The sequence below is a fragment of the Nicotiana tabacum genome, chromosome 3, assembly GCF_000715075.1.
Source record: "Nicotiana tabacum cultivar K326 chromosome 3, ASM71507v2, whole genome shotgun sequence".
In the NCBI taxonomy this organism is placed as follows: domain Eukaryota; kingdom Viridiplantae; phylum Streptophyta; class Magnoliopsida; order Solanales; family Solanaceae; genus Nicotiana; species Nicotiana tabacum.
The window spans coordinates 29,966,999-29,982,380 of record NC_134082.1 but is presented as its reverse complement, the minus strand read 5'-3'; the positions used below and the strand labels follow the sequence as shown (position 1 = coordinate 29,982,380).

General features: G+C 36.8%; 1 protein-coding gene across 8 annotated transcripts; it reads right to left on the bottom strand.

Moving 5' to 3' along the window:
- Positions 1-1,223: 1,223 nt before the first annotated feature.
- On the bottom strand, positions 1,224-7,465 carry LOC107815618 (putative clathrin assembly protein At2g25430). 8 transcript variants are annotated; one of them, XM_016641227.2, is made up of 6 exons: positions 7,021-7,411; positions 4,838-6,754; positions 4,216-4,363; positions 3,365-4,101; positions 3,244-3,288; positions 1,224-1,568 (listed from the first exon to the last, which is right to left on the bottom strand). In XM_016641227.2, the coding sequence occupies exons 2-3, from the start codon at positions 6,724-6,726 to the stop codon at positions 4,255-4,257; spliced, it is 1,998 nt and encodes a 665-aa protein (XP_016496713.1). In that variant the 5' UTR covers positions 6,727-6,754; positions 7,021-7,411; the 3' UTR covers positions 1,224-1,568; positions 3,244-3,288; positions 3,365-4,101; positions 4,216-4,254. The 8 variants fall into 8 exon arrangements, with proteins under 8 accessions (XP_016496713.1, XP_016496716.1, XP_075105416.1 ...); XM_016641230.2 differs by having other exon boundaries at positions 4,216-4,348; XM_075249315.1 differs by having other exon boundaries at positions 4,216-4,334.
- Positions 7,466-15,382: the final 7,917 nt, after the last annotated feature.

Below are 15,382 nucleotides of genomic sequence, written 5' to 3'. Positions count from 1 at the left end.
GAGCAATAAGCAATTCAATAATCAAAAGGGAATTTAGAGAGAATTAGAGTAGAAGAAGAGAGCAAGTTGTGAAAAAAATAAAGAAGAGGGGGGCTATTTATAGTTATTAAAAGGTTAAGAATATAATTTATCAATTAAGGGGTGGAGGGGCTATTTTAGTAACGAGATGGGCCGAAATGGCTAAAAGTGCAAAAAATAGCCATTGCCCAACGGTCAGTTTTGATTTTGACCGTTGGCAACGGTCAGATTTAAAAACAAAAAAATTACAACATAAACCGGGCTGGACCGAGTTGGAAGGGTTAGCTGGCTACCCGGGTTTCGGTGCACCGGTAGCAAAAAAAAGGCCTGACCCCATCCGGCACAACCCCCTATCCTAGCCAACCCGTCCCAGTCCCAGTCCCACCCCTTAACGAACCGGGCTGAACCAGGTCGAACCGGGTTGTTAGTGGGCCAACCGGGCTCGATTAACACCTTTAGCATAGTAAAAATTGCACGGGGCGCCCTATTTGGTCGCCCCCATTTAACCTATACTTATTTTTTTTTAAACTTTTAACTTGTACCCACTTTTTAAATAACTTCAGCCCCCTTTCTCCTCATTTGTTTCCTTCTTCTTCTTCTTCTTCTTTCTTCTGTTGTTGTTGGTGCAGATTATTTAAAAACAAATTATAATTGTTGCGTCAGTAAGATACAGAGTAGCGGTCTGGACCGCTGAACATAGAGATATCGAAAATACGTTATCCAGCATTAATAGCAAGTTACAGAGTTTTATTTAACAAACACTATATACAACACTAGTTGGTTTGTCTAATCTACAAAGATTATTGCCACTACCCCAAAGATTTTAACAAACTAGCAAGTTGTTTGATGGATGGATCCTCGGTTTATTTGAGCAGATTCTACTCTAAAGCGAGCTTCCAAATAATTCGACAGTTAAAAAACAAAAACTTCAGCTCTAGAGCTGAAGTTCGCCAGTTACAAACAAAAACTTCAGCTCTAGAGCTGAAGTTTGCCAGTTACAAAATAAAAACTTCAGCTCTAGAGTTGAACTTCAGGCCCGACTACTAGAATGCTGAAGTTTTGCGTGATTGCCTTTGTTACGTCAACCCCGTATGTTGAAGTTATGCGAAAAACGGGTACGCTTGCAATTTTTTTTGCAAAGCGGACACAAGTTAAAACGTGACACAAAAAACGGGTGTAGATGCAAATGCCCCCTTTAGCATATGTAACACAAACTTCATAATTAGACCCATACAATCATTATTATCATAATCAAGCCAAAGGTATTTTTGTAATAGAAACATCAGTGTTCAATTGATCATAAAATGTAAGCAATATCGCAAGTCATCAAATTCTAGGTACATCTTTATGCCCAAAGAAGTTAAAAATGAGGGGGGGAAATATACGTCTTCATATACACAATGTTTATTTCAAACTGCACTTGTTCTCCAAATTGAGCCTTCTTCAGGCACTTTATGAGCAGACGTTGCAACAAGGAAAAAGCTTGGCATCTACAGATCTACTCATTTCTTCAGAATAACATCTTTCATAGTCAGCAATGCAGGAGAAATCTGCAATAACTTGTTAATGTCATTATGTATTCTAAAAAACGAAAACCACAATTAAAACAGCAAAAAGAGGCACATAATAATCAGCCAACTGTCCACTTCCACTAAATCATGCTAAATTAGCTTTAACTGACCTAGTGCAAATTTTAAGGGGCACGTGGGGAAGTAAGAAAACTAGCTCTTCAGCATCATACTAACATTTACATAATTTTAGATAGAAGAATATACAAGATTATATGTTGTTAAGGTATTCAGATCATACAAACACTATATGTATAATAGGAATAGTTGTGCAATTGTGGAAATATTACCTGCATACGATATTCATCATTCATCTAAAATGAATTAAGAGAGTATAAAAAGTTGTGCAATCGTGGTAACATGAAAGAGATTGGTAACTTGTGTAGCTCACATAAACTCAAAATCATCTTCCAGACCATGATGACCCGTCAATAAGTGCTATAATGAAATGCAATGCAACATTGTGTAGCTCAACCACTATGTGAGCCGAAACTAAGAGAAACAAAACTAAACTAATAGCTATAAGAAAAAATCTGGATGTAACAAAGAAGTTATTATAGATACAGCAACTAGGAAAGGCAAATTTTGAATAGGAAGTATAATAGGAATAGTTGTGCAATTGTGGAAACATATATATATATATATATATATATATACCGTGGATCCGAATCAGCTTGCATGCAGCTCGACTCATTCTTCCCACCGGCAACATGTACCAAGCAACTATGTCCAAAAAGGCAATACCATATTGAGATGAGTATAAGCGATATTCAGTATATAGAAGGTAGTCAGGTTAGGCAATCAGGCTACGCGTGGTGTACTCAATTTTAAAATAACAACATAATGAATCCCAAGATACTTATCAAAGGAACATCTCCGACAACTTTTTCAGATAGGTAAACACAAGGCTTAAAAAAGTTGCCAAACATCATTATTCCCTCAGACAATCCTGAACAAATGTAATTCAATCCAAGAGCATATAAGTTGCTTCACCTAGAATAAGTGAGTCAGTTCAATTCAGAAAGGGACATGATGTCAAAATATCAGTGCTTATTTATCGACACACTCCAAACTATCATTTATAATAGAGCAAAAGCTCCCTGAATAAATATGCATCAAGAATTAATATCAAGCACAGTAACACTTTTAAAAGCGAAGGCATAAATAATAGTAACTTGTAAGAGCCTGTGCTACAACAACATAGAACTGATATTCAAGGTGAATATTAAGAAAATGCAGTTTCTGATGCTACTCAGAAACTCAGATTTCTTGAAGTTTCCACTTATCCTCTCTGGCTAGACAAAACATCTTGCTCTACGCATTAAATTTTTCTTTTTTCTTCTGCTTGCTTTGTAATTCTTCTTTACACGCCCATGCGAGGCTATAGTGAAGCATATCTGATTAAATAGCTCAAACTTCTAAAAACACTAATACTTTCTTCATTGGCCTGAACCTGATTTTATACAATTCTCCAAAATCATCCTTCACATCAAAAGAAAGTTGCCATAAAAATTTAACAATTAATTTCCAGCTTGTTCATGGAACGATTTTTTGTGTGAAATTGATGAATACTTCATGAGTATAATGGAACTAAAGCAAATACATAAGTTGGAGAAAATATTGCTAAACAGAGAAACAGAATTTTCATTATATCTACCTATAAGCTTGGAGAAGCCTTCAAATCAACGAAATTGAGCTCAATCTGAAACAAAAAGAAAAGGAAAATCAGGAAAGAAGATAAAAATTTAACAAATAAGTTTTTCTCAGAAATCGTGTACCTATCAGAAGGATGTTGAGAGAAGAGATAGAGGATGAGTGACATGCATACACTCACTTCATCTTCTTCTTCATAGTTGTTAGAGAGAGAAAGAGAGGCTTGGTCCTTCATCATTATCTTCTAAGAGACTAAGACTCAGCTGCTGTGAGGACCGCTGCATCATCCCTGCTGCAGCTATGATGACTCCATGTGTGTGGAGAGAGACAGTGATTGAGAAAGAGCAAGCGGAGGAGAGTGTTTGGTGGCTGCTATGCTGAAAGGCGGAGCTTGAATCGCAAAGAGAGGGATTAGGGTTAGGATTCTGTCGCTGCAGCTTAGCATAGTCGAAGGTATTTTGGGGAAAGAATCAGAGAGGGGGAAAAGGCCCCGTGGGAAGGATTTCGTAAAACAAAATATCTTTACTGCAGGGGTCCGTAACCCCTGAAAATTGCATCAAATTTGCTGATCTTAGGCCAACTGCCCCAATTCGTGCAATTTGCAGATGTTCTATTTAGTCTCCGAAATTTAACAGATCTTTTGTAGTATATGCACGCATCAGACTTCATCGGTCATAATCTGTTCTATCACCTCAACCTGGGAGAAAAGCTTTTTTTGTTGTCGAAAATTCATCTATGCTTTATTAAGCTCTTCTCTTAGGCAAGAGCTCAATCATTCCATCTTGAACTATTGCAAAGCTCACATTCCCTGAGAGTGAGTTGGCTTTGAATGAAAGAATATTTCGTCCTATTTCATTGGGGCCTGGATCGGACGATACAATGAACAAGATTCCACAATTAAGTTCAAATGCACTGACGAAATTAATTACTATATACAAATCATATACACCGCTGCGCATGAGAAGAGAAACCTTGCCTTGATCCAGCTGCTCAATCAGTATGCTTCCGAATCCAATCAAACCAAAGTCAAAGCATCTATGACAAAGTTGAGACAGCCCACGCCATATTCTCTCACAAGACAGACCGACCTAGAATCTGGTTTAGAGCAGCTTAAGATGAAGGCTCTACGTATCAGGTTCATAACAAAATATTTGATATCAAGATAAATTAAACACCCTTCTCAAAACAAAGTATCTATCAACACAATCAATATTTAAGAAACTAGTGTAAGAATGCTACATAGTTCAAAGAATCAAGATTTATAAAGAAGTAACAATGATTGCAATGGAGCTACACTAACATCTCGAAAAGAATTACTTAATCAAGTTCTTCGAAAAATTCATATATTACAAAACAGAAGAGACATACTACAAGGGTTACAGAGCATTCAGCATAAGAATCTATAACCACCCCCCCCCCCCCACCACCCAACAAGACCACCAATTTCTGCCCTCTTCAACCCAGTTTCCACTTTCACCAACTACGCTAGCTAAAAGCATGAAAAAATAGAAGATATATTCATCAATAAAATACAGTGGAAAGATCAAACTCCAAAAAAAAAAAACTATAGTTTGCAAAATCAATAAGGAGCATAGTACCCTGCACCGTTTACTGGCGGCATTGCATAGGACATCGCAGGGGGTTGCCCTGGATCATAGTATCCTCCAGTAGAGATCTTGGCCAAACTCATTTGACCTTGCATGCCATCCCTGGCATACTGCTGCCATACCATCTGTTCCTGTGCTAGCAATTGCTCTTTCTTCTGCAAATCTGCCATTTGCACATAAGAAGGTGGTGGAACACTCAAAGATGCAGCAAAGGGGTCTTGTCCAACTGTCTGGACTGTTCCATCAGGTGCAGGGAGTGCCAGAACAGGTGTAGCACTTTTCCCTAGTCCCGGCAACGCCACACTGCTGGCACTGCCACCACTCGACTGCGCAGTGGCTACATGTTGCCTAACCACACCCTGATCATACATGCCATTCAACAATAGTGGATCAAGTCCACCACCCAATGCCGCCTTCTGCTTAGACAAATTACTTGCTGTCTCCACCAAAGCAAGCTCCCAGTCAGCCTTACCACTCTCAGCCGCTGGATTCTGCCAAGCAGACGTAACCTCAGTTTCCCCATTGGATGGGAATGCTTCCCATGACCCATTTGCATTGCTTGTTCCTGACCCCGCAAACAATGCCAAGGCTAATTTATTCCCCTGATCATCGGCAGTAACACCCTCCTCCCTCAAATCCACCAAATCGCCAGTTTCCTGTACAACAGGCTTGGGAAGCTCTGGTTCAGGAGGCGGTGGAGGAGTATAATCCTCTGGTGGTGGCAATGCTTTGATTTCATTCATATCTGGTGCTGGCTCCTGTTCCTGTGGAGTCGACTGGCTCTCTACTTTCCTCTCAGGACTCTTCGTTGCTTTAGCCCTATCCCTCACAAACTCTTGCAATGTATCTAATAGCTTGCTTGTAATCCTCGCAACTTCTGGGTACTCTGACGACCTTGTCACACCAATATCCTTGCACCAGTCATAGAATCCCACCAACTCATCAATCTGCTTTGCTGCACTAGCATAGGCATCAAAGGCCTTGACACAATCCTCAAACTCCATATCAAAAAATTTATCCAACAGAAGAGCCAAAACATCACATATATCTGTATGAATCTTAAAACTTTCTTTCACCATAGGGTACAAGGCAACTAACACCATCCTTTCATTCTTAGCCAAACCAGTCGGTCTACAAGATAAAAACCGATCTAGCAGTCTCTGCAAATGAGTCATCTTTCCAAGAATCCTCTCAGGCTTCATCTCTCTCAATGGAGTCACTTCTTTATTCTCCTGTATTGACTCTCGCACATCCCCTGACGATCTCGACCTCCTCATTCCATAACCAGGCTCATCTCTAAACTCCCCAAAATCATACTCATGCCCTCGGTTAGAACTCGGGGGCGATCTAAAATGTTCTTCTCTAGATCCATACCTCTCAATCTCTCCACCAGTACTACCATTTTGCTTCCTCTCAAAAACCATCAATTCTAACCTCTGATCCAAATACAAAGCATAAGTCCTCACAAAAGCCGAATGATCCCACGAATTCGAGTGAGCCTCGTCTTTGAAATCCGACAAGTTGAGCAGCCTTGTTCCCCTCCTCGTAGCATACATAATTTCTTGCTGAAATACAGCATCTCCATCATTGAGAAGTCGGTGAATTAGCATCAAACACTTGAGGGCAACAATCCAATCCCGGGTTTTGCCCAATCTTTTGGAAATTGCCGACATACAGGCACTCACATAGCCACGAGAATAAGAAGTCAATTGGAGAATCTCCCTTACGTACTTCTCTCCAGCAGGTTCATCATCATGGCTTGTAGCCTTAACAATAGCAACTTCCAGCTCCGGTGCCATGTTGCTCGCCACTTTGGCTATTCCTATGCTTGTCTGGTCCTTCACCGCCCCTATCGCCTTTCGGATAGTGGTCGTTGCCATGGCAAGCCAAAAGTAGATCTCCTCTTTTCTGCAAATCACCAATTGGAATGTCACAAATTCAAGATTTGAGCTGTCAAATCCATACTAGTAGATCCAAGAACAAGCTAGCAGGGATCGACTATATGGATAACAAATTAAATATTTTGAGTCGATTGCCTGAAGCTTCTATATTAGGAAATGATTTCAATTATTTGGAACAATACTCAGAAAAAGAAAATCATGAAGTAAAAAAGATCGCCTAACAGATTCGGAAAGAAAGAAGACAATCACATGGGTATTTGAGTTCGCACATACCTGAGGGCTGTACCGTACAGATCTGTTAGGGAATAAAATATCGGCTATTTAAACAAAGAGAGATCTGAACTGAGCTGAAGGTTCTATTAAAGAAAGTACACAATTAATTAATATCTTGTACTCTCTCTATATATATATATATATATTTGCTGCGACAATCGAGGGAAAGACGAAAATGGAAAAAGGAAGAAAAATGGAGATCTAAAACAAGACAGGGAGGAATCTGAACCGTTTGATCTGAATCAGGGATAGCAAAAATGTTGGAGGCATCCTACGGCACAAGAATTCAAACAGAGTCACTCACGGTGTGCGGGTAAGTGCGTGTTTTAGGTAGATATTGCCTATGAGTTGGTGTATGGCTGGAACGTTGAAGAGAGAGAGGATACAGCCATGTACACGCGGGTGTACATTATATTTCGAGTACGCGTGCTCATGCGGGTGTTCTGTTCTTCTTTCCGAAAAGGATCTTTGTTCTTTTTCCCTTTTTTTTCCTACTTCTCTTTTCTTTCTAGAACTAGAATGTCTGATTTGGAGCTAAATTTATTTTTTGATTTAAAAGAAAATCAAAAAATAATAACAATTACTGCAATAACTTTAAGAATTGATATAATAATTGAAACATAACACAATAATGGATTAAAGAAAAAGGATTACCGAGAATAGTAATGTTGTTAAGACCAAACAAAAGAAAATCTTTTCTAACCTAAGAATTGATACAATTAATTCAAGCATAACATGATAACAGATTGATACGAAAGAAAATATCTCGTCTAACTTAAGAATTGATACAATTAACTCAAGCCTAACATTAACAAATTAAATTTAAATAGATTATTAAAAGATACTATCTTGGATGTTAAGTTCGATTGTTCTCCAAACACTATTTTTTCTTTAAAACAAAATAAAAACTTTTCAGAAGTAGAAAAATCCAAGAGCAAAAATCACACGATCGGACATAGAAACTCAAGGATTGATACCAAATAAAATATTATTTTTTCCCGACACTTCTTTTTTCCCTAAAATAAAATCGAAACTTTTCATTAGTAGAAAGATTCAATAGCAAAAATTACATAATTGGACATAGAAACTCCAGAACCAAAAAATTAGCCAATATGCAATGCTATCTCCAATCCTTGATATTTCACCGAAACGATAAACGAAAGGACTAAAAATATAACTTCATGCAGCACAGCACATAACACGACGCAATTAATATGCAAAAAATAGCCAACATCGAACTAATAAAGTCTTTGTCTCTTACACGCTTTCCTTGGAGTCCCTTCAACCTTTTTAACAGAAAGAAAATTGGAAAAATGAGACTATGATGACTGGCGGAAAGTCCTAGCCAACAAAGGAAAAAAAAAGTGTCATGGCAAACACTTTCTTCTACTAATAACAAAATGGGTGATAAATTATCGAAAAAATAGTTACTGAAAAAAAAAAATTGGAACCACTAAAGAGAACATGAATAGTCATAGATGTAACATATCTAAGAAATAAATAAACAATTACAAGGAAAGAGGAAAAGATGAATGGTTATACTTGGAGAGTTACCTGTGTACCTGTTCCTTGAATTGTACAAATGAGTTTTGAGGAAAGACTACTTGCCCATTATACAGTTACATTCACTCTATTCAATTCTTCATCAACCTGCACATTAAAAAGATTTTAAAGGGGTCAAGAAGTCCAAAAATACACTCACGAAAAGCCAATAAAATAAATATCCATCATATGAGATGCATCATATGAAATATATTCTTGATGCATCCAACATGAAGCAGTACCAAGAAGATGAGATGCACAAATTATAGATATAGTTGGGAAAATAGTGGTGGTGACTGTTTTAATAATAGAAGTGATGACTGTTTTAATAATAAAAAACCGTTTCAAATTCCATAATTAAGTGTTAGAGCTTTTAGATTTCAAAATTTATTTGGACAAAGTTGTAACGGAAAAATTGTCCAGTCACGCCTTTCTCGAGAGGTGAGAAAAGATACTTAACAAATAAATAAGGAAAATGGCAACAAAAAAAAAGGAGAAAAGAGAAAAATAAGAATGCTGCCCAAAGAGAGGTGTCATGTCCCTCCTTTATATATTTATATAGATATTCACAAATAGGGAAGAGAGCAATGTAATGGTCAAATGACCATATTCAAATTGTAGTGTCAGGGAATAAAATTTAAATGACTTCTAGACTACTATTGTTATTTCCATTGAATACAGGGACGGAGGTAGAAGTAGAGGTGGAGCTAGAATATAAAATTTATGGATTCTAAATTTAATATAGGATTGTGATCTAAAATTAATGTATAATAACAAGAAAACTAAAGATCGAGCACCCATATTAATATATAGTTAAAAAGTAATGAATATATGTCTCGCACCTCATCCATAATGTCACGCCCCGACCTTGGGGAGTCCGACCGACGCTTAATCTGTTTGACCAAAAAGTATAAGCCTTTGATTAAACTAATTAATTTTATTTAACAAGGGGTTAAACCAAGTTAATGATAATATCTCTAGATTTATAACTTGTTAACACAAATATTGCAAGACAATGTTGATAGGGGACTAAATGCAATATGCATTTAATATTCCGAAAAGCTTCAGTCATGATAAGAGGATATCATTCAATAAATGACAATAAATGACATTAACATAAATGATGAGAAAGATTCACCCAATATTGAATGAGGTGGATGATTCGTCTTTCTAACAGTGATGAGTGACAGACAAATCCTAGAATATTAGAACTATTCTCGGATCTGATGGAAAAGTATGGAATAATGGAAGGAAGAATCTTATTAGAAATGTAATGTTTGTATCTTTTCTAGAGAGTGAGAGTCTTCTTCTCAAAAAGTGTTCTTATCAAATCAATATTACATGTCTTTCCGCTTATCTGTTTTTCTATTTATATGGGACATACCCCCAGTCAACCCTAAAAGTACAAGTACGGAGAATATTCAATTCTCCTAAAGATCCTATTACAAAACTAGCCATTACTACTGCTCTTGATACTTGACCTCGGTCGTTATTGACTGCACGGCTATGACCCCCACTGTTTACTAGTCGACCTCGATCACCTTACTTTTCGTAAATAATGCTTCGTGTTAAATCTCCTTGAGGCAGATTTTGACCTATACAGTTAGTTCCTCCGCTTATTGAGGTCACCCTGGCGACCTCAATGAGTGGACTCTATTATAGTTGAGAAGTTTAGGCGAGCAGGTCGAGTAATAATGTTTTGGACGGGGTGGAAACGTGGCCTTTCGTGAGTTGCAACTGTAAGGCCCCGTAAAAATTTTCCTAGAAACCGAGATATTGTGGTGCCAAGTTAGGATTATGTGTTAGAGATTTATGAAAATTCTCGCCGCGGTTCGGACTTTCTGGATTGAACTATGCATTAAAAAGTTAAAGGAAAATATTCGCAGAAGAATTCGTTTATGCGGCCCATTATGCGACCACATAATCACTCTGCGTACCGCATCTTGGTCGCAGAGTGAGGCAGAAAATTTGGCCAATTTTGAGGGCAGTTATGCGGCCAATTATGCGATCGCATAATCGCTTTGCGGGCCGCATATTGATCGCATAATCGTCTTGGACTTTTGCGAAGGGAAGTTCTGAGATGTATTATGTAACCACAAAATAGGTATGCGGATCGCATACTGGTTGTAGACCTGGGCAGAAACTTCAAGCCCCTAAGGGCTACTTTTGCGGTCACTTTGCGGGCCACATAACCGTTATGTGGTCGCATATGCAATCGCAGATCCGTATCGGAGCCCCAGATTTCTAATTTTTAAACACGATCCCTTGTCGTTATAACTTATACAATGGCTCATTTTATGGTACTTTTAGAGTTATAAAGAGGGTCTAAGAGAGAGAAAGTATCCTTCATCAAAAATTGCTCCTCAAATTCTTGTTTAAACTTTGAAGATATTCAAGCGAGGCACCTAAATCTTCATCGTAGGAGATAAGGCTTCTTCACCTCAGCTCTTAAAATTCAAGCATAGCTATAAGGGGTCATTAGTGAGATAATTCATGGGGATGAGGGTGATTACATTGCATTCATGCGTTCTTAGAAGATATGGGGAAATTATAAATCAAAGATAGAGAAGCATGGGAAATGGGTTGGGGTAATCTTCCATAAAAGGACCATAAAAACTTAATGAACGCATAATGTTTGATAAAATGCTCAAGTGAGCTAAGATTTTGATCATTTTCCTAATTGTGGGTTCAATTGTGCTGCAATGCTAAAATAGATTGAAGTTGCGAATATTCCGGAACATTGTAGGAATTAAGGAAAAGCTCAATTGAGGTATGTATGGCTAAACCCCCTCCTTCTTAGAATCGAACTTCTGGTGTATGTGTAATTAGTGTAAGTCCCTAAATTGATCATACTAGAGTCGTTTGTCCTAATATGCTGTGTTGAAAGATTCATGTTCAATGATTGTTCTAAATGTTTATCATGTCGTTATGCTATTTGAGAATGTGTTCAAAATGTGGAATATATGTGTTGAGAAAGGTCAAGAATCGAATAAAATCTGCTATGCTATTTGTATGAAAAGCCTCCGTATGATTAGAATTTTCTATGCCTTCCCTATATATATGCATGACTTACATAATAGGCTTTATTGATGTTGATGTAATGTTGATTGAATGTGTAAAAAGAAACTTGAAATGTATGTAAGATACGACCAAGTGCCAAGAACGATCTAATAAATGAGGCTACTCGTGCCATGTAATGAAAGATGGGAAGGAAATGTGAATTGAGATGAACGATTGAAAGGATGATGTCTCAAGTGAGATGGCCTAGCCGATGGGGCCGTGATCGAACACCATGCAGCACATATGGTGGTAATTGTGCTAGATTGACTGATTGAAATTGTGGAAGTAGTTGATGTCTCAAATGAGATGACCTAGCCGGTCGGGTCGAGATCGGACTCCGTGTAGGAATACGTTGGTATTGTGGATTGTGGCACATGGCACTGAGATTATCAAACATAAATAAGATGGAAACCTAACCGGATATTGTGTGATCCTTACTTGATGTTTTTCATATGTGTTTGAAGCTCTTGTTGCATATCATGACAACTCCCCCTTTTATTTCGTTGTTCGTTCTATTAAGATTGATGTTTAGCTTTACATACTAGTACTATTCGACAGTACTAACGTCCCTTTTGTTGGGGGTGCTACATTTTTAAATGGATGTAGGTGGTTCCGTAGAAGATAGTGTTGATCGTAGCTAGTGGCGCATCTCCTTTCCAGTCGACTTGGTGAGCCCCACATTGTCCTGGGGTCCTATATCTTTTGTACCTTATGTTTACCTTCTTATCATATTTTGAGGTATAGTTGGGGTCTTGTTGCCGGCACTTTTGTAGCACATTATTTTGTATCTACTTAGAGGCTCCGTAGACATTTATGTGGGTTGTGTATGGGTGTTGGGAAGGTCAATGAATTATGTTATGCTTTGGAATTTTATTCCACTAAATTGTAAGGTGTATGTACTCTAAAACCTAACAATGATGTAATTAATAAAATGGCTTAGTAATGTACTTGTATGATCTCCTATTGTATAAGTAAAGAAATCATGTCTTCTTTTGATCGTAAGTGAGTTGGATAGGAAGTGTCAACAGGCTTGCTCGGCAGAGTTCACTCGGTTGAGCGCCGGTCGCTCTCCCCAAGCTTGGGGCGTGACAGCTGTCGCACCTCCTTTTTCCGCGCCCGCGAGGGTGCGTAGGGAGTTTTCTCCAATTAAAGGACAGTCGAAACGGGATTTGTTTGTTTGTTTCAGAGTAGCCACCTGGGAATTTTAAGGCGTCCCAAGTCACCGGTTTTAATCCCTGAATCGAGGAGAATATGACTCTGTCTATTTAACAGTCTGCGCACCAGAAATCCGGATAAGGAATTCTGTTAACCCGGGAGAAGGTGTTAGGCATTCCCGAGTTCCGTGGTTCTAGCACGGTCGCTCAAATGTTATATTCGGCTTGATTATTTTGATTTGTAAAATACATTTTTATTGCATGATTTTATTGTTACCGCTTCTATTTAGATTTAAAGACCCTTCTTTGAATCGAATCACGCGTACGTATATTCGTGTTATAAATTATATATTTAAAAAAACATGCAGAGTTGTGTCACGCGCACGTGTACACAATAATATAGATAATATTTTTATTAAAATAATTATTTTCGAAATTATGCTTTAATAAAATCAAGAACATTCGCCCTTTTTGTATAATTAAGTAGTGAACCTCACATCTCGGGTTTTTATGAAATTAATAATGATATTCTCCGAGGAATCCCTTTTATTAAATATTCGATCGAAGTTGCGCAAACGCATAATCCGAATTGCTTTTAGAAATATAATCAGGTTACGCGAACGTATCCCTAATCACAAAAATATTTTTGATAAGGTTCTCTACAAATTGTTATTATGTGTTGACTGCGAGCCTTGTTTTACACATATGAATCATATACCTCAAATTTTAAAGAATTAATGATGTGAAAAAGAAAACAGACAATATGTATCTAAAACTAACATTTTTTCGTGGATACAACATTTGGATGTCCATAAATCGAATCGTGTATAAAATTGGGAAAGAACTTAAAATGATAAACAAATTAATAGTTTCCGCAGAATCTTCATTGTTTCATTTAAGGCGAACTCTTCTTCTATATATCTTTTACATAAAATGCCACGATTCGTTTATAAATCTCATGTCCTTCTCATGTATTTTTTTTTTAGTCAAAAGTTGCAATGGTTTGGTTAATGTTTGCAATGGAAGATAAGAGTCAAGTTGATAAGAAAGAGAACTATTATACAAATTGATTCAATAAAATTACATCACATGCAATATAGTTGTACGTTTGAACCATTCCTAATATTCTAAACTCGTAACGAGCTGTATCAACTCACCTTCCACATATGATTATATATATACTCATCATCATGCCATATATGAACATGCAACTTATATCAATCTAAACCAAAATCAGATTTTTACAAGATATACTAATAATGTAATTTCTTGATACTTCCATTCTACTTTACATTTAGCTAACAATATTACGGGATGTAATTAATGGCCCATTTTATACCATGTTCCCTACCTTGATATTTCAATCATGACTTCACTTAATGAAAATTCCGAAATAGATGATATTATTACAACACTTAAACGAACTTTAAGAGGTAACAATTACCTTATATTCATTACGCCAAACGTACTACTATATTAATCAACTGAAACAAAAACCAAATTTTTAACTAATGAACTTGAACGAATGAAAAACAGAATTATAATTCCCGAACTTCATTAATTTGTCATGTTGAAGCTTTTCGTGACATGAATTTACAGATATGTACCTGATATTGGAAGCAAAAGAAAATGAAGATGAGAATCAGCAGCAGTAATAACAGTACAACACAGCAGCAACAATCCAGCAACAGTAACAACCCAGTAACAGATCGGTGGAGTAGTAATCCCAAAAACAAAAGCTTTAAGCTTTGAATGAAACAACAACCATTAATACTAATTTCAAACAAAGAAAGAAAGCAAAAGATTTTTTAGTTTTTATTTTTATTTTTGAAAGCTTAAATATTTTTCGGAATTTTTCTTTCTCTTAAATGTTCAGCCCTTTTTTCTTCTCTCTTTTTTTCTCAGATTCGTGTGTATTTTTTCTTGTCTCTCTCCTTAAATCTGATTTCAAGACTTCATATATATAACTCATCCCATAAACCTTTCAATTAATTAAAATCCATACTTTTTCTCTACCCAACCCATTTTCTTCTCACTCATCCCCATTACATTAAATAAACATATCACACCACCCCATTATATTTTGTCCCCCATGCCTAACATAAAATAATGCAAGATTCCCCCACTAAATTTTGTCTTGTCCCCCCTTTATATTAAATAACCATATCACAACCCACCCCATTTTATTTTGTCCCTCATGCTTCATATAAACAATTACAAAATGTACAATTCCTAAACTACCCCTCCGACCTTACTGAAAATTACCAAATTACCCCTGAACGTACTACAAATTACCAAACTACCCATCAGCTATAACACATCAATTAATCAAACTTAACCAAAATATAGGCAATATGATTAATTTCTAACAATGTTCAAACAACAAATTTCATGAACATGATTTCTTCAACATTTCAATAACAAATCACATGAACATGATTTCAACCACAAATCATATGAACACAAATTGAACAACCAAGAACAACTAAAATTTGATTGAACAATATTTTTAGCAACAACAAACCTATTTTCGGATTTAACAACAACAACAAACAAGTATATTTAGATTTCTAACTTCAATCATATTGAACTTAAAATCAATTCTA

What these genes read in the sequence shown, in the direction of transcription:
- LOC107815618 (XM_075249312.1), bottom strand. Translation starts at nt 6,726, where the DNA reads ATGGCAACGACCACTATCCGAAAGGCGATAGGGGCGGTGAAGGACCAG. An exon ending in CCGCCAGTAAACGGTGCAGG is followed by an intron (nt 4,364 to 4,837) that starts GTACTATGCTCC and finishes CCTGATACGTAG; the next exon opens with AGCCTTCATCTTAAGCTGCT.